Below are 18,851 nucleotides of genomic sequence, written 5' to 3' on the forward strand. Positions count from 1 at the left end.
CCAGCTGTGCAACATAAGTTTTCTGATGTAAAGAACAATTTTATTCATTGAATTAAAAGAAATCTATTTCAAATGAAAATTAATCATTACCTTGAGGATGGGCACTTGGACTCTTCTGTACTCTTACATCACAAACATAATTCACAAATGTTTTCTTATTAGCTCGTTTCATAACTGATCATACATAGAAGACTGAATAACTAGAGAGCACCTGCAGAACTACAGACATGACCCATGCCTCAGTCGTGCAGGCAGAAAAATCCAAGAAAGCCATTCCCTATATTGCTTTCAAAGCTTGACCCCATAGTTCAAGAAAATCTTGTGCAACATTTTCTTGAGTTAGTTGGAAAAACTTGTTATGAACTTACTGATCCATGCTGTCCTATCTGCTGTACTTCAAAGGCATCACACAGTCCCATGGTGTCCAAGACTCCAGCTTTTCTTCCAGGACTTGGGGAAGCATGAGAGCCAGTGGACTTGGAGCATTGTGTGGCAGAAAGGAAATGCAGCAGCATTCAGTGACAGGTATTCAAAATCAAAAGTCTGTTTCAAAAAAAATGCTTCTTCTTGTTATTGTGCTTAAACATCAGGTGAGGCCCACAGGAGGCAGGGGACTGTGGCGGGGCTGCAGTGACAGCACACGAGGAACCACAGTGATGGCACAGCCACACTCAGCATTGTGATGCTGGTTATCACAGGGGCTGCAGATCACAGAATCATATGGTCTGGAAGGGATCTTAAAGATCCCCTAGTTCCAACCCCTTTGCATTCCACTAGAGCAGGTTGCTCAAAGCTCCATCCAACCTGGCTGTGAACGCTTCCAGGAATGGAGCATCCACAACTTCTCTGCACAACCTGTTCCAGTGTCTCACCACCATCTGAACAAAGAACTTCCTCCTAATACCTAATTTAAACCTACTCTCAATTTAAGGCCATTCACCCTTGTCCTATCACTACATGCCCTTCTAAAAAGTGTCTATCCATGTCTTCTTGTTGGCTTCTTTCAAATACTGGAAAGCCATTAATAGATCACCCCTGAGCCTTCTCTTTTTCAGGCTGAACAATCCCAATTCTTTCAGCCTTTCCTCATAAGAGAGGAACTGCATTCATCTGATCAACTTGTTGGCCCCTCTCTGGATTTGCTCCAACAGGTTGCTGTCCTTCCTATGCTCGGGACTCCAAAGATAGATGCAGCTCTCCAGTTGGGGGTGACAAAAGCAGAGCAGAGGGGCAGAATCCCAGGATGTGGTTGGCTTTCTGGGCTGCAAGCTCACACTGCTGGCTCATGTCCTGCCTCTCACCCACCAGCACCTCCAAATGCTTCTAGGCAGGGCTGCTCTCCATGTATTTAGACCCCAGTCTAAATTGTTACTGGCGTTTGACCTGACCACTAGGTCTTGTTAAACCTCATGAGGTTCCCATGGGTACACTTCTCGAGCCTGTCTGGATCCATGCCATCCCTCTGGGCGCCTTCGCGTCCTCCAGATGTCTGTCACACCATAGTTGACAGGCCCAGCCCCTGCCCGTGCGTACGTGCCTGGTGTCTGGCACTCTGAGGGGCCCGGGGCAGCGGGGGCCGGTGCTGGCCGAGCAGGGAAGCCGAGGGGAGTGGCTGGGGCGCGCTGCAGGGCGGAGGGCCCTCGGGCCTGGGAGAGGGCAGATACAAACGTTTCCAGGGAAACCTCCCAGCCGGCGAGGGGCCGTGTTGGGGGTGGGGGAGACCCTGCGGCAGGGAAAGGGTGTGCCAGGAGTTAAGGTTCCGGTCAGGAGCCCGCGGGAGAGGAGGCGGCGGCGGCGGGGTCGAGGGCTGGACTGTCACCGGGGTGCGGGGAGGCGCTGTCACCTCCCACAAAATGTGGAAGACTGGGAAAGATCATCTGATCCAGCCTCCCTGCTCTAGCGGGGTCATCCTAGAATACATTGCCCACAATTACGTCCAAACTGTTCTTGAGTGTCTTCACTGAGGGAAACTCCACAACCTCTCTGGGAAATCTGTTCCAGTGCGCGGGCACCCGCACAATAAAGACATTCCTTCTCATGTCCAGGTGGAACTTCTGTGCATCAGTTTCTGCCGTGGCCTCTTGTCCACCACTGAGAAGAGCCTGGCTCTTGGCACCCTCCCTTCAGATACCTACACACACTGATGGCACGTAGTTCCCCTTTGTGGCACTAATTCACACATTTTTAAGGCGCCGGGCGTTACCCAGTGGTCTGCGCTGAGCCACGATCTGTGCTGGGCTCCGCCTGCCCGGGGGCCCCAGGCTGGTGTCCCCCAGCAGCGCGGCCCTCTCTGACCCGGCCCGACCCCTGGCTTTGCCCAGCGTCTGCCGGAGCCGCCCCCTAAGGGACTTTCTGTCCCAGTGAGGCAATCGCTGCGGGACACGGCGTTTCTGCTTTCGGGACGGCGAGCCCCGCCGTGATTTGTCTGTCCGACGCGTCTGTGTCTCCGCACTTCTGCTTTTCGGAACCAGCGGCTGCCGGCGGGGCACATCGCCGGGGGTGCGGCGCTGAGCCAGGCTGGGGACTCGCCGGCGGCTGGAAGAGCTCATGCAGCCTTCGGAGCCGTGTCCGCTCAGTGACATCGGCACAGCGATGCAGCACTACAGGCTGAGGGCGGAGAGGCTGCAAAGTGGAAAAGTGGAAAAGGACCAGTGGTCAACAGCAGCTGAACGAGAGCCAGCAGAGTGTGAAGGTGGCCAAGAAGGCCAATGGCATCCTGGCTTGTATCAGCGATAGTGTGGCCAGCAGGATCAGGGCAGTGATGGTTCCCCTGCACGCACTTTGGTGAGGCTGCACCTTGAATACTGAGCTCAGCTCTGGGCCCTCAGCTCAGAAGGACATTGAGGTGCTGGAGCGTGCCCAGAGGAGGACAATGAAGCTGGGGAAGGGTCTGGAGCACATGTCCTGTGAGGAGCAGCTGAAGGAGCTTGGGGGTATTTAACCTGTAGAAGAGGCGGCTCGGGGGTGACCTTATCGCTCTCTGCAACTGCCTGAAAGGAAGTTTTGGCCAGGTGGGGGTCGGTCTCTTCTCCCGGGCAAGCAGTGACAGAACGAGAGGACATGTCCTCAGGCTGCGCTAAGGAAGGTTTAGGTTGGACATTAGGAAGAAGTTCTTCACAGAAAGGGCGATTAAATACTGTGACGGACTGCCCAAGGAGGCGATGGAGTCACCGTGCCTGGAGGTGTTTAAAGAAGGCTGTGGCACTAAGTGCCATGGTCTAGATGACGTGGTGATGTTCGGCCACAAGTTGGACTCGATGATCTTGGGTATCTCTTCCAACCGAAGTGAGTCGGTGATTTTTGTGACAACAAACGCTCGGTGGCCATTTGGCGACCGAACCCCCAGCCCTGCCGAGCCCCCGCGACACCTGGATGCGGCCCCGCCCCCCGCCGGGCCAGTGACGTCACCCCAGGTGCTTGCCGCCTCCCCGTCCCGGGGAGGCGTGATCTCTACGGCCCTCGGTGGGCGGGGCGAGAGTCGCGCATGCGCCCGGCGCCGGCTGCGGGACACCCGGTCGCGAGCGTATGTGCGCGCCCGCCGCTCCCGTGAGGTGGGGGGTTGCGCGCGAGCGGTTGCGGGCTCGCCGCTCGGCCTCCTGCGGACAGGCTCGCGTGCCCTGGCGGCCGCCGCCATCATGTCCGCTGCCATCGAGCAGGAGTTCCAGGAGATCGACGCCACGAACGACTGGCAGGCGCGTTATCTGGTGAGCCGAGCGGCGTGGTTGGCTCTAGCCGGAGAGCAACAGGGAGGGAGGAACGGCGGGGGGAGAGAGACCCGCGGGCCGACTGCGCCCGTACCGGGCGTGCGGCTCCGCTCCGCCGCCGCCTCAGCAGCGGGTAGAGCGGAAGTCGCTGGGCCAACACGACTCTCGCCCTCAGGTGCGAGCAGCGGAGCCGTGGGCAAGCGCTACGCATGCGCATTCGGGGCGGACTCGGGATGGGGGCGGTGGCGCGCAGGCGCGGGGCGAGGCGCGTGCGCGGGCTCGGCGGCGGCTCTCGGTCTGCGCTGCCCCCGGGGCTCAACGGAGCGGGGCCCGCTCCGAGCCGGGACCGTCGCTCTGGCCCTGGGGCTCCCGCGACTTGCGGGCGGTGTGGGAAGCTGTGTCCGATAGTACGGATTCGGCCGAGGCTTCGGCGCTCCCCTCCCTCCTCTTCCCCTCCACCTCTCCGCTGGTTCGTGCGGCTCCTCAGACACCCGTGCTCGTTCCTCAGCCCCCGTTCCCGCTGCCTTGGCCAGCTCGGCGTCTGCTGCGGGGGTTCTGCGCGAGTGCCAGTAAATTAAATGCAGTATTTGCAGGTTTTTTTAAAACGAGATTAAGAACTTCCAAGAAGAGTCCGTTCCACAAAAAAAGGCGTTATGTATCAGCTGGTGTCGCTAGAGCAGTTATTTAAACCCACAGTATTTTATAGCACTATTTCACAAACGAGGAAAGAGAACCGAACCCCAGAGTTTTCTTTACTGACTTCAAATTATGCTTTGTCTCTGTTAAATCAGTAATTTATTTGATTTATAGGTGACTCAAGTACAATATCTCTACTGCAGTATTTCAGATATTGCAGTTTTGGATATATCTGTACTACAAATAAGTAGGATCTAGCACCAAGCCTGCCAGAGTTCAGGAAGGGTTTGGACAATGCTTTCAGGCACATGGTATGGTTCTTTGAGTTATTCTGTGCAGAATCAGGAGTTGGACTTGATGGTCTTCGTGGGTCCCTTCCACGTCAGGATGTGCTGTGATTCTGTGGGATGGCTGGTATTATGTGGGAAAACTGATTTCTGAATTAGTCGTTAAATTTCTTTAAATTTAATTCTTTTTAGCAAGCCTACCCTCCATCACCATCACTGTATAAGTGTTTCTAGCTATTTTAATATTTCTTTACTAAAGCATGGGTCTGTTTCTGTCCACTGATGGTGCAGATGCTTTAAGAAACAAAATATTGCATCCTGTTACTGAGTAATACAAAATTTACCTTTCATGGAAACTTGGGTGTGAATGTCTGCCAGATCCATTCATTCCATGAGCAAGTTCCCAAAGCTTGCCAGCCATGCAAACAAGAGAAGTTCCAGTGTGCTGTATCAAAATTGGTAACCTAATAGATCAAGAGGTTTTTATACAAATAAGTGAAGTATTGGTGCTTGGCAGTTGCTGCTCCACATTGTGATTTATGTTCTTTGCAGATTGGCAGTACATTTTAAAGAAAGGTCATGCAACCAATGCTAAATATTAGAGCTTTCTTTTGTGCAATATATTTCCGCTGATGCCCTTTCTGGCTGTGTTCATTGTCTGGGAATAGACTAGACTCTTTAGGAAGTTTGAAGACAAAGATAGTGGGAACATTGAGAAGACCAAAGAATGCTCAGTTGTAGTAAGAAGTTTAAATGCCCTTTGGGACATAATGATCAAATGTAGCAACATAATCTAAAAGCAGAAAGAAAATTCAAAGTAAAATATTGTTAATTCTGTACTGAGCAACATTTCTGCTGAGGTGGCATCAGCAGAGAGATATAAATACAAAGCAGAATACATTGAAGGCCATTTTCAGTTTTCTACATAAGGTAATTCTGTATATCTTACTGAAGTCGTAGAAAAGGTGTACTCAGGGAAGAAATCAATAAAGCAGAACATTCAGAACATGTGAACAGTAGTGTCCTAAAAACAGTGTGTAAGTCTGAGTATCTCATAGGTTATTAGAAGGTTTGTGTTAATGCATGAGGAGAACAGGCTTTGATTCCCATTGATATTTGTGACTCCAGAATTCTTCATCGTGGTTCACATTTAACTACAGCTGGATGGGATGAGCCATCAAACCACCAGGAATAATCCTATGGCCCTTAATAGCAGCCATTAAATGATTAACTGGTCCACTTACATTTTTGGGGTTTTATTGCTGCCAATTGCTTTAAAGGAGCCCGCAGGATACTGCTCTTGCATCTGAGTCCCTCACTGCTTTGGGAGATAATGTGCAGCTCTGAGGTAAACTGTAAGCATAATAAATTTTTGGGATTAGGGTTTTTTTTTTTTTTTTTTTGCCCTTTGATCCTGATGCATCAGTTGCTTGTCAAATGTAGGAAGATCTAAATGGTAGCAGTTTGGCCATGAATGAAATGCATCTTCCTAGTGAAAATGACATTAGTGGCAGTAAAAGTTAGTTTAAAAAATGTTAGTTATTAGTACTGTTGCTTAATTAATGGTATGTGTAGAACATTAATCTTAATCAGGTTGCTGGCTATAAGTCAATTATTTATTTTGTCTTTTCAAGGAAATCCGACATAAATCCAGTGACTACCCTCACAGAGTTGCAAAATATCCAGAAAACAGAAATCGAAACAGATACAGAGATGTTAGTCCATGTGAGTATCTTTTCTGCAGTCGTTGCAGTAAACTTACTAGACCTTCTCTTACCCTTTCAACACTGGAGGTGATAAATCCTGGTCATTGCAAATTATACATTTTGTTTATTTCTGTAGGCATGTATCCTGTGATAAATGTGGAATTTTTGGTAACACATAGGCAAATGTGTCTAACAGGAGGGAGAAGAGTCTGCATGTTAAGCTCATTGTGCTGAATGGTGAATGAGAGATGGTTGCGAATCGCGTATTATTGTATAGGTAAATTTTTGTGAGCTGCAGAGTAATGTTTTAGAGGTATTTTTCTCATAGGGAAATGATTTGTTTAATAGTGCTCTTTCTGTTGTAAAAAATGATTATAGAGGTTAAGTTAGTACACCTTGACTAAAAGAAATGTTTTCTTTTTGGGCTGAGTGATTCTGCACATTTTTAAGGTGGTTTGGAAAAATGCCACTCAGTTTCTACTGTTGCTTTAAAGAATGCTAGAAATTTTGTCAGTTTTGCCCATGTAGTAAATAAGGTATGGAGTGCTTTGTACTTCTGCTAATTCCCATAAAATGGTCTTTTTGACATAATGATCTTATGTCTCACGTGAAAAACCTTTTTTTAGACCAGCTTCTCTGCTACAGAGATGATGTGGGCTTCTTTTCATCAGCATTTTACTTCAGAAATTGTAAGCCAAAATTATTGCAAAAAGATATGTGAGCTACAGATAGGGGAAAAAGTTATACAGCTTTAAATTTTTTTGCAGTATATTAAAGTTGGGACAGATAACATGTTTATGTGTTCCTTACGAAGTTTCTCAGAATACTGGAGGGTCCTGAAAACCACCTTGTTACTGGATGGATCTAGAGTTTTTGGAGGGTTGCTGGTATATTGGGGCTTTTCGCTTGGGAGCCTGATTTGAATACCTATTCTAAGATTTGGAGAAGTGCTGAGCTCCTTGTTTCCAGTTGAAAGTTGTGGTGACAGCATGTGCATAGCACTTCTCAAAATGGCACAGAAAGGGTCTTGGATTGAGTCACACTGGTCTGATGCAGCACTGCTCCTTAGGCTGCTGCCAGGATGTTCCACTGGCACAGTGAATTCCTACCACATGGGTCCAGTCTGGCGTGGTGCTGAACCCCCCCTGAAATTTTTTGTAAATCTATTTCCCACACATGCTGATGGAGCTCAACCTAGGAATTCAGTGCATGGCCTCCTTGCTATGTGTGCATGGCATCCCATTGGAGGAGTGTCCAGTGCTGAGGAAGATACTCAGATGAGGCAAGGCTGACTTCCACCAGGCTCAGGAAATGGAAGCAGGCTTTGGGTGGACACGTGTTGGTTTGTACAGAGGCACTTGGGTGTCCCAGCTTTGCTGTCCTGCTGCAGCACAGCATTAGCATCTTACCAGTGCTGAAATAGATGTTTTATTCAATTTCTGTTTCATACCTAAGTTGCAATGGGGGTTGTAAGATTAGAAGGCAAGAAATAAGATTTGAGCCCAGAAGTCCTAGGTTCTAGTCCTGAGTCTAACATACTATACAATTTCCATGTCAGACGCTGTATCTGTGCATTTATCTACTGTTTGTCCCCTACATTAATGTAATTTATGTAAAGAGAGTGAAGATTTACTTTCAAACTGTTTGTGCATTTTCTTTCTAAAAACAGGGTTTCTAAAAGAAATAAAAATACATTATATTATTTAAGTAGTATCTAATAATGCCTCCAGTAATACCTTATGGATATGACTTGTATTCATCTCCTGCAGCTGTGTGGAGCTCAGTATTTTCCTTAATCACTGTAAAAGGCATGCCTTTTACAGTCATGGGGAGCATCAAACGCCTTTGCTTTAGTCATGGCAAAACCTGCTTCTGAAATGCATGTTTAGCCAGTAGAAAAAAAAATGAATGATTGTATTAATTCCTGGACCCAGTGCAAAACCGAGAGACAGATAAAATCTAGTATTGAAGTAGTGGTTGGGCTTAGGAAAAGGCTAGAGCTTTTCTGTTACACTCTGACATAGATTATTACATGATGAATGAACTGAATAAGATGGTGAATTTCATGAAGAATTTGTCAGTTTCTAGCATTTATAAAAGAAGGATGGTTTGAATTGGTCCACCTAGATAGCTTGCAGAACTGGGTACTAGGAACAAAGCTGTATCATGTTTTGTAACATGGCAAAACACTGTATTTGAACTAGCTGATTCCTCCTGAATTTTTACTTCTGTATTTTTTAATATGACTCAATTGCTTCAGTAAGAACAGTGAGAGTCAGGAGCAGAAAGAGGCCTGGAAAAGAACTGTATGATAAATAAGATTTCGAGGTAGCAGTGCCTAAATTTCAAAGCAGCTGGGATAAAAGCTGCATGGTTTGGTCATTGTGGTGCATGTATGCAAAGACTTGGTGTTGCAGAAATGTGAGATAACTCAGTCTCACACAATCTTGACGTCTCTGTCCTTCACTTTGCAAATTTCACTGCTTTTAAACAGTTTAGATGAAAAACGGGTGGTGCTAATATTCTCAAATAGTCAAAGGCCTTCAGAACCAGCTGTTGGACTTTTAAGATCTAGCTACTTAATCATACTGAAAGATGTACTTTAAAGAAAGAGTTTTATTTCTCCGAAAGCAATGAGAAATTGGTTTGTTAACTGTGGTAGCTGCCAAGCCTGTCTAAAATCTGAGCTGGTGTGTCTGCAAGAGGAAGTGCAAATGTTGTTCAGTTTTATGGGAAATACGTCAATTACGAGTCCAGGAAAAAATATTTTGGGTTGGTTTGCCCCATTTCAACTGTGATACTTGGGACAAGTACACTGAAACAAAGTTGTCTCTTACATACATATCTAGATAAAAATTGATTTCTGTTTTCTGGGAAAGGCTAAGCATCTCTGCCCATTACGGTTGAGTTTCACAGTGTTTCCTGTTTCATAAGTATTTTTGTTAGTGTCCGTTTTTGTTGGCTAAAGATCTGTAGCATATCTAAGTTTGGTTTGGTAAAAGCCCTCAAGAATTACTGCCTAGATGAAAAAAAAAAAAGCAATCTAATAGTTTGGTATTAGTCTAGAATAGGCAGAGGAGTATTTTGGCTTCATAGTATTGAAACAGGAAGTTAATCTGAAATAGGTTTGGTTTGACAGCCAGTCGTTTCCGGACAGATGAAACCATTTCTCAGAAAACGTTGTTAACAGAAGAAAGTAAACTGTGGGGGTTTTATTCTTTATTAATTTTAGTGAAACTCCAAAGATTTCTGTAATTAACTTTTTTCTAAATCTTAACCTTAGTTCTTATCAGTGGAGTCTAGTGTCTCAGATTGACTGTAAACACCTTTAGAGCTGAGGTCCTAGATTTACAGGCAAGAAGGAAATTCCCTCAGCAAAACTGGCAGGATTTTTTTTTTTGCCTTTTGCTTTTGAAGGGAAGATGGGGGTTTATACAATTTTCTCTTCAGCCTTGCTTTTTAATATGGTGTGTTGCTCAAGAACCTGGGTCATCTGAGCATTTTTGCTGATAGATCATATTGCTTTTGGAAGATTGTGCAAGGTAGTGATTTCTCATGTTTTCTTCCTGTGGCCTTGAGTAGATTTTGTGTCAGATCTTTCAGCCGTAGGCTTACAGTTGGCATAGAGTACAGGAGAGGAACATGAAGAGAATTGTGCTTTACAGGGAACAGAGTTGGAGCTGATTTGAATGGTTTTACACATGGTGCTGATTAATTATCATTGCAGGAATCTTTGTTCCCTTTCTGTCCTGTGCTTCAAGTGTATGTGCTGAGAACAGGGAGATGTGCAGCCCAGAATAAGCTTGCTGCATTTCTTGTCCACAGTAGAAGCTGACATTGGTGATTTTTATGACATTATCTAATGATTCTCTAAAACATCTTACCACGTGAAACATTGTAAAATAAACTCAACTTGCTGTTGAGTCTGGAGATACTTCTACCTTTGATGTTGGGGAAGAGGGGAATTTTATAGCACATGCTGATCTAAACATTGTGCCCTAAGATTTTTACCTGTAATCCTGCTTACAATTGTATATATGCTATGCAGTAAGAGACATGTATATTTTGGTATGAATACATTTCAGTGGTGAGCTAGGCCATAACTGATATGATGGCATTCATTGTGTACAACCAGTGACAGCATGGTGAGGAAAAGTCATTTTGCCTTTCCTTTGCCTTAGGCTACCTCTGAAACTTGAGACTGTAAGTCTAGTGACAAAGTATTGCAATTTTAATAATTTAGCAGCTCAGATAGTCTAGATTTAGATTAGTGAAATGGAAGGGATTTGTTGGTAGGCGGAAAGGTTAGGCAGGGTCACTGGGATGGCTTGCGGCTGCATGTTTTATTTATGACTTTCTTTAATCCACTAAGTAGCATTTCTCCTTCCTCTATTGTTAATGGCTCTATATTTGGGGGACCAGAGACATCTCTTGGATAAAAGATAATTTTGAAGTTATACAGTGTTCTAGAAACACACTTGTTTTATGATGAAAGCCTTTCATTAACCAACTGCAAGAACTGCATGATGTAAAATGCCAAACATTTTTTATCTTGATTTCAACTGGATCTGTTATTTTCTCTTAAGCAAGAGGTGAGCAGATTGATTAGCGTTGAGAAGTTTTAGCATTATTTGATGCATAGGAAGTATTGTCAATGGGATGGAGTTCCAATGGAAATGGGTAATCAGAATTTGCTTACTCAGATAGGGTCATTCTGGGAGTGTTTTTTCTCAGTGCAGGAGCCAGAATGAGAATAATTTTTAAGGTTTCCACTTCCTTTTCAGGCTGTGTAGTTTGGCGAAATAGGGGAATTAGTGCTTCAGAAAAGCAGTACTGTATTTTAGCTGCTGTGGGCACGGCAACACACGAGCTAAATCTTATCTTAAAGATAGGTTTATCATTCATATAAATCTAAGTACTTTGTAACTGGAAATTATATTCATACGGGAAATATATTACAGCTAACTCACTGTCAAAAGCTGGCTTGCTTCAGTTAATTCAGAAGAGCAAGCCAGGGTTTGAATGAGGTTTCTAGGTCATTGTGTCCTTTAAGAACCTCATCCCTTGAAAGAAGAGAAATCAATATATTCCAGTGGTTTGGTTTGTTTTTTTTTTTTGTCCTGTGGACTGTCTGCCAGAGTACTTGCAGGATCTCTTCTGTTTTAACTGGGGAGGGAGAGGGAGGCTGTCCCTTTATAGAATTAGTATTAAAGGAACTTAAAAAAAACAACTTGGAGAATTTTGTCTTGTTTACAAAGCAAAATTTGTAAGAAGGGAAAAAATGAATCTGAGAATGTAAGGATTAAAGTAGGAAACCTCCTTAGAGGCTTCAGTTATTTGTCCCTGGCAGCAGTACAGCAGCTGCCGCTGGGTGATTAAACTGTTAACAGTGCTTGCTTGCGTCACCTTTCCGAGAACACTGGTACCGGTATGTGTGATTTACTATAACAAGATCTTAAGTTTTTCCTGTTGGCAAATGACATGTAATATTTACAGAGGTCTTGGTTTCTTTCCAGTAGAAACATTTCAGATAAAGTGATACATGAAAGGAAAAAGTAATGCTTTCCTATCCTGGCAAAATGATACAAAGAGATATATTTTACTTTAAAATGCACGTCTTAATTTTGCTGTGTCTTGGCTTTGATAATATTTTTTTTTTCTTCACGCAGGGGTATCATAAATCTTTTAAGACTCCTGAAAGTTAAGATGGTGTTGCCTTACAGCTGGAATGCTAATGAAAACAGACTAACCCAATATATTTCTTATGCTTTTATATAAAAAATAAATTTTCAGCATTTTTCTGTTCTCTGCACGTTTGTATGTGACTGCATATAAAAGCTAGGAGCTAAGGGAGGTGGGGCAACAACCCCAAATTTGAGTGCTTCAGCAGCAGCAAAACAGTTCTACTTCTTTTCTCAAATCCAACAAGATCATCTTTGGTGGTTGCCAATAGCAGATAGATGAGAGAGAATTTAAAAGCAGATCAAGACCTAGTAAAGGTAATTTTCCCTAGTAAAGGTAATTTAACATCTTCCATTTAACACATGGAAGGTGTTAAATACAGAATCATAATAAATCATGCAAGTTGTCTGTAGAACAAGAGTCTATCTAATTCATTAACTGTTTTTTGATTGCCATCAGCTTTTTGCCTGTCCAGGTTTATATTTATGGATTTCTGAGATAAGCCTGGTGCTGCACAGGCTGGCTGTGAGTTCATCTATTGCAGTTGTGCTGAATTTGATACTTGGTAGTTGCTAATGTCCAAAGTGTTTGTCTAAAGGAAGTGAGCCTTTTGGTGCAAGGATGGGTGGGCTGGCATTTTAACAGCAGTCTGGGCCCTAATTGAGTTTTGTAGATCAGACTAGGTGAATTTAGTTTTAAAAACTGGTATTGCATCATAATTCACTCTGCTGTCAGTTTACTTATGGAATCTCTTCCATCTCTTCCTGAGATATGTTGAAGTTTCTTAAAGCAATTTGAGCTTGCTATTTTTTATTTACTCCTCTTATTCTGCTAGGTGTTGGGCTTTGGGAGGTTTTCAGTCAGTTGAATCTCAATTTCTGGCATGTAGTTGTGTACAAGTTTTAAACTGAAAATACTGTTTATTTAATACAGTGACCGACAAATGGCTGAAGGATTACTTACTGCAGACAAGTCTGATTACCTAAATGTTTCCTAGAAGTTCATAAACCTCCTAGAGGTTCATTAATCACATACTAAAAGGTTCTAGAAACAACCACAGTGACTTTTTATTATGCAGTTTTTTAGTTTGACAGTATGATAATCTTTCTCATTTTAATGGTAGAATTTTAAACAGAGTGCTTTGCTTGCCTCTGCCATTAAAAGGGGAATAGTCAGTCTTGCTTGTGTAATTTTGAGATGAAGCCATGTTGTTAGATTAGGCTTCATTTAATTTGTTTTGGTTTTGCATGTGCCTTTTTAGTATTTTTATGTTGTATAATATTAGACAATAGCTTACAGGGAAAATGAAATTGATCAAATTCAAGCCTGGCTTGAATTACTGCAAGTAGATTTTCCTGTGGTTTTTTTAGCTGTGTGAGCTTAACTTTATTTCTACACCAACCTTTGAAACTTCACCAAAAATCTTGGAATTTAGGAAATAATGAGCTTAGTGCTGTGGAGTAATCTGGTGTGATAGGACAGTGTTGGCTTGTGTGAGTTGTGGTGCTGTTGTATTAAGGAAATGTAACTGTTGAGGGATGACTGTGAGGACCTTTAGGCTTGTGTGGGAGTGTTATTTTGTTTGCTTGGGTTTTTTTAAAGAAAAATAGGTATTCCAGTTTTCTGAGCAGCTTCTGTTAATAGCTGCTTGAAATTACTCTGATGAAATGCCGATGGGAGAATGGGACAGTTATCAAAGTTATGTGAGACATTAGTTTCTCTTATTTGTGTTTTGCTGTTTGGGTCATACATCAGAATTTAGTTCTAGTTGCTTGTAGACTAGGACTAAACCTAAACTTGCCTGTTAGAGAGTATTCATCGAAATGAATGCATCATTAATTCTTAATTTTCTTTGAATTTTAGATGATCACAGTCGTGTAAAACTCCAGAACACCGAGAATGATTATATCAATGCCAGCCTAGTGGTCATAGAAGAAGCCCAGAGATATTATATTTTAACACAGGTAAGCAGTACAGTTACTGGGTTACTACAGGAATTGAGAATCTAGGGGAGAGGGATTTGTACAGTTGTAATTTGTATTTGAATTGTTTCTTCTCTCCGTGAATTAAAAGTATCTCGTTATTACATGAAGTACAATATCTAAGTGTGATGTAGTTGCTAACAGATTATCTTTTAAGAAAAGCTAAAGGGGATATTGAAGTATCAGTAATTTACTGTATATGAAGCTTCTCAAATACTTCTTGCACTTTTCTTCAGTTCTTTTGTAAATATGTTGCAACCATACTTTGACCCCCTTAAGCCATCTTGTACCTTCTGAGCATGCCTGCAGTAGCTTTTCTTCTAACAGCGCAATAGTAGTGATGCTTAAACCAAAATAACCGTTCCCTGAGTTCTTACTGTTTTGTTGTTTGGTTTTGTTTGGTATTTTTTTCCTTAAAAAAACTCAGCCTTTTGAAGTCCTAGAATGATCTGTGGCTACTTTCTTGCTTGCCATTTCTATAATTCTATTAATAATTTGTTTAAACTTAGGGGGAAGACTCCTTCCTGTTTCCCACAGTGAACTACTAATTGTGCTCAAACACTGCTTTGCCTCTACATTCTCATGCTTGTTTTTGTATTTTTTACTACACAGGGTCCACTACCTAACACATGTTGTCATTTTTGGCTAATGGTATGGCAACAACAAACCAAAGCAGTTGTCATGTTGAACAGGATTGTTGAAAAAGAATCGGTAAGTGACATTAGGCCTAAAGTTGTAAAATAAGCCACACAGTTGAGCAATGTTTGGTTGTTACATTAGAAGAATTAACAGATGTTCTTACTGGTGTGCAGTATAATGTGTATTTAATATGACAGTGAAGTGTGGGAGCTAAGACATACAGTTCAGTTTGGTGAAAATAGCATCTAACAAATGTACATCCAGAGGTAATGGTGAAAGTAGCATTCTGAGAAAGGATGTACAGATAGAACTGGTGAAGAGTAGAGGCAGTGTAAGATGTTCCTAGGACAAAATGGGAGGTGGGAAAAAAAGTATCTTTAGATTGATTCTTCTAAATGTAATTGACTAGTGTATCTGTTATATAGAGATGTTAGCTGTAACAATGAAGGCAGACTGCTGCCCAAGAGCTGTTGAATTTATCTAGTTATTTTTGATTCTTCAGTACCATTGGCATATGTGCAGAATACAGAAATCTTCTGTTGTGATGTAGTTTTTCTGCTACGGTGCCTAAAAGCATTGCAGATTTTTGTTATAAATGCATGTCATTTGAGGTTTATGTTTTTATTCATTGCAGGTTTGTGAAAAAAATTTGACTGGTCTGTTAAAAAGTGACCTATTTTCTTGTACAAAAATTTTCCTACAGAAGGTTTGAGTGCAGAGCAAGAGGAATACAAGACAAAGAATAGTTTTGCCTTGGTTTGTTAGTTCATTCTTTTGTTTAACTAGAACCTTCCAGTATTCAGCAAGCCTGGGTAGAACTGGGTGTGATAGATGAATTCTGTAAATGTGCAGGTGTGCAAGTCAGAAACAGAGGGGGGAAATGTTGAAATAGCTAAGCAGAGATCTCAGTTCCTTGTAGAGAACTGGAGGGGGGAGAGGGAAGGCTTAAGATGTATCTCAAAGCTCATTAGCCATGTGATGGAAGAAAGCGTAAACACATAAAACTGGAATGCATAATAGCCATTGAAACAGTTGTAGTAACTTAGCTGTAAACATTATGGACTTCAGGAATTCCTCAAAGTGGGAGCAGGTAATTAAGTCTACTGTATTGAACAATGTGAACTCAGAATCTGCACATTCAAAGCCTAAGATACCAGGATATTTAACAAGGTTTTTCTTTTTTTCTTTTCCCTTCTTTTTTCTTTCTCTTAAAAAAAAAATCCACTAGGTGAAGTGTGCACAATACTGGCCAACAAAAAAAGATGATGTTATGACATTCAATGAAACAGGCTTCCGTGTGAGACTAGTGTCTGAAGACGTCAAATCCTATTACACAGTGCATCTACTGCAATTAGAAAATATCAACGTAAGCGTTTCTCAGTCTGTACCCCTTCTTTTCATGGGCTTAAGTGTGTCACGAGAACAACTTAGCATGATGTCACTTCAGGTTTGAGTGAGCTTTTACACTGGAAATTTTAATGCACTTTGCTTCTGAGAATGTTGAAGATGTTTGTGTGGAAATAAGCAGGTGTGATTTGGACCTCAGTCTATACATTAGGAGAGATAACATCTTTGGCATTTGTATACTTATGTTTTCCATTTCGCAGTACCTTAACATGCTGAATTCTAAATGATGGTAATGGTGATTCTAAGAGAAGCTGTAAGAATTAACTTAAGGGAGGAGCACAAGAGTGGAAAATTCTGATTTCCTTTGAATATCAGATACCTGACTGAGTAATTACTGATTTTGTACTGGAACTTGAGTTTTCTATGTAATGTAGTCCAGCTATCCTAAGTCTTTGGGGGGAGGAGTGATTACCACCATTTAGTTAGCTACCTAAAGTAGGTCGTTAACTTTATCTCCTCTTGCTCCACCTCTTCATTTGCTCCAGAGGACCAACCATATTTTCTCTTTAAAAATTAAGCACTTTGACTATTTAACCAAGTTAAGCTCAAAATAATTGTTTCTGGCCTGTGCTTGGGTTGGAATTTACTGCTTCTGTTTCAGAGTGGAAGACAGGATTGAAGAGCTTGTCTGTTTCTTCCAGCTATGTTGTGTAAGATATTCTCTCTTCCTATAAATCTTGCCTTATTTTAATTGAAAGTGCTAGTATGGCAAGTTTTCAAGGTTGTCTTTGTCAGCAAACTTGGGAAAGGAAAGCTTGAAGATGTTCTGCTTGTTGTTTTATACAGCTATTGATATATTTGTTCCCAAATATTTGAATTTATAGTAACTGTTGATGGTATTCTGAGATAATATTTGTTAATTCTTAACCTCCCTCATGACATCAACATGATAAAACTTGGCATGTTGTTGCTTGGTCTTCTCCTTGTTAAAAGAGCTTTATGATATAAAGCTGACCTGAAGATTTTCTCTTTAGTAGTTTGTTTATTGATAAGCAAAGGCAAAAGAAAGATGAATAATGCTGGCTAGCTAGTGCCTGAAAAAGAACAACTCTGCCTTTTGGAAAGCTGAGGCAAAATTTCCTAACTACCAAAAAGGCTTCTTCATAGAATTGTTTGGCTGATGTTGGCCCTTACCTTTGAACTTCTTATTTTCAAAGGATGCAGTTTTCTTTACATGTGTATGTTTGAACATAACATTAACTGGAAAATGCAGAAATGCCTCAGGGAACAGCACAATGTATACTTCAGTAGACTTTTGAGTTGGAGCTATTGAGCACTTAAATTTCTGGGTTTGTTTTGGACCAGCAGTGCAGTTTCTTGTATGTCATTGTCCTGGTTTAAGACTGCAAACCAGGACAGTCATATAAATCAGTTTCACAAATACCAATCTTTCTGTAATTAATTTTTATTTTATATCTCTAGCACTCTGGTAAGGCTTCATGAATATTAACTCCCAACACACAATTTTTGTAGAAGGAGCAGAACATACTTGGTTACTCAAGCAAAAAAAGCTGCATAGTTTGTAGTCTAACACTGTCAATGTTATATGCAGCCTTTTGTAAGAATTTGATAATTATACCATATAACTTGTGGGAACTGACTATTCACAGTAACTTGAAATGTGAGCTTAACTGTGTTTATGTAAGTTACTCTGCAGGGGCCTTTGGTGGAGGCAGAGTGTAAGACATTTAGCCACTCAATGCCTGGAATATAGGATGAATCATGAACAAAATATACTCTGAATGCCCAGAATACTTGAAGCTTAGTATTTCCTTGAAAACAGAGAGAACCAAAGTTGTCTTTATAATGCAAGCATTCTGAGCTCAATTAAGTTTGTCTTATTGCAGCAAATCTCTTGAAGACATAAACACTTTACTCTTCATATACCCATATTTTGTTTATGTTGTTACCAATGAAACAATCTATGAATATTTAGTTGGTTGGTTTTGTTGCTTGTTAAAGATTACTTAGAAATACAGATGGGATTTGGGGCTGTTCTTTTTCAGGATTGTATGGAGGTATTTCTTGGTTTGATTTTTTTTCTTTTATATCCGTTCTAGGAAAATTCTGTTCTTGGGGCTAGCACAGAGAAAACAGAGAGAAAATGGTGTTTATTGGTATCTTCCCAAAAGTTTTGAAAAGATGTCTTATGTTCTTTGTTTTGCTGATGATCATTTTAGAATTTATTTACTTTTTTGCCTGACCCAATCTGTGTTTTAGAATATAGGTATATAGTTATTTGAAGCTGCTTTTCCACCATGGTTCATTTTGTATCTTCCATGGGTTTGGTGTGTCAGTTGTCAGCTTTTCTGAAAGTTGAGTGCTGCTTTCTACTGTAATAGCTCAGGTAGAAGAACTGTCCCTTAATAGAGACTTATTTGAAGGCTTCCACCAACCAGTGCTTCTTGGAAAATAAAGGGAGAAGGAAGATAATGTGCTCATGTTAAAATTTTATAACAATTTATGAGTGAAGCTGTTGAATGGCTGTGGTTTGAAGCAAAGTCTCCTGGCTTATTGGAGAAATGATAGCGAGGTGTAGGAGAGCCTATTAAATCTATAAAATTACCTTTGTAAAATGCTGCAGAAGAATTGTTAGGTATTGACATCTAACTTGGGAAAGACTCCACCTTGTGTTTTTTTATTATATGTATTTTTATATTATTCTTTATATTATTTATATTATTCTTTATTGTTGCATTTAGCTTTTTTATTCCTTAATGTCACAGCTTTTTGTATTGGTCTTCGGAGAAAGAAAACTTTGTTCTCAGTAGTTTCTGATGTGGCAACCCAGATGTTCTGAGAAGGATA

The 18,851-nt window shown here is 41.7% G+C and overlaps 1 protein-coding gene across 2 annotated transcripts in view; it reads left to right on the forward strand.

Annotated features, from left to right (window-relative positions):
* Positions 1-3,484: 3,484 nt before the first annotated feature.
* PTPN2 (protein tyrosine phosphatase non-receptor type 2) overlaps positions 3,485-18,851 on the forward strand; it is a 30,675-nt gene continuing 15,308 nt past the window's right edge. Inside the window, exons 1-5 of one of the 2 annotated variants that reach the window (XM_059857723.1) lie at positions 3,485-3,704; positions 6,262-6,352; positions 13,879-13,979; positions 14,610-14,708; positions 15,865-16,002. In XM_059857723.1, coding sequence (XP_059713706.1) covers positions 3,636-3,704; positions 6,262-6,352; positions 13,879-13,979; positions 14,610-14,708; positions 15,865-16,002 — 498 coding nt within the window. In that variant the 5' untranslated portion in view covers positions 3,485-3,635. The remainder of the gene's footprint in view (positions 3,705-6,261; positions 6,353-13,878; positions 13,980-14,609; positions 14,709-15,864; positions 16,003-18,851) is intronic. The other variant, XM_059857730.1, reaches the window with a different exon arrangement.

This window comes from Haemorhous mexicanus, chromosome 1 (genome assembly GCF_027477595.1).
Source record: "Haemorhous mexicanus isolate bHaeMex1 chromosome 1, bHaeMex1.pri, whole genome shotgun sequence".
NCBI lineage: Eukaryota > Metazoa > Chordata > Aves > Passeriformes > Fringillidae > Haemorhous > Haemorhous mexicanus.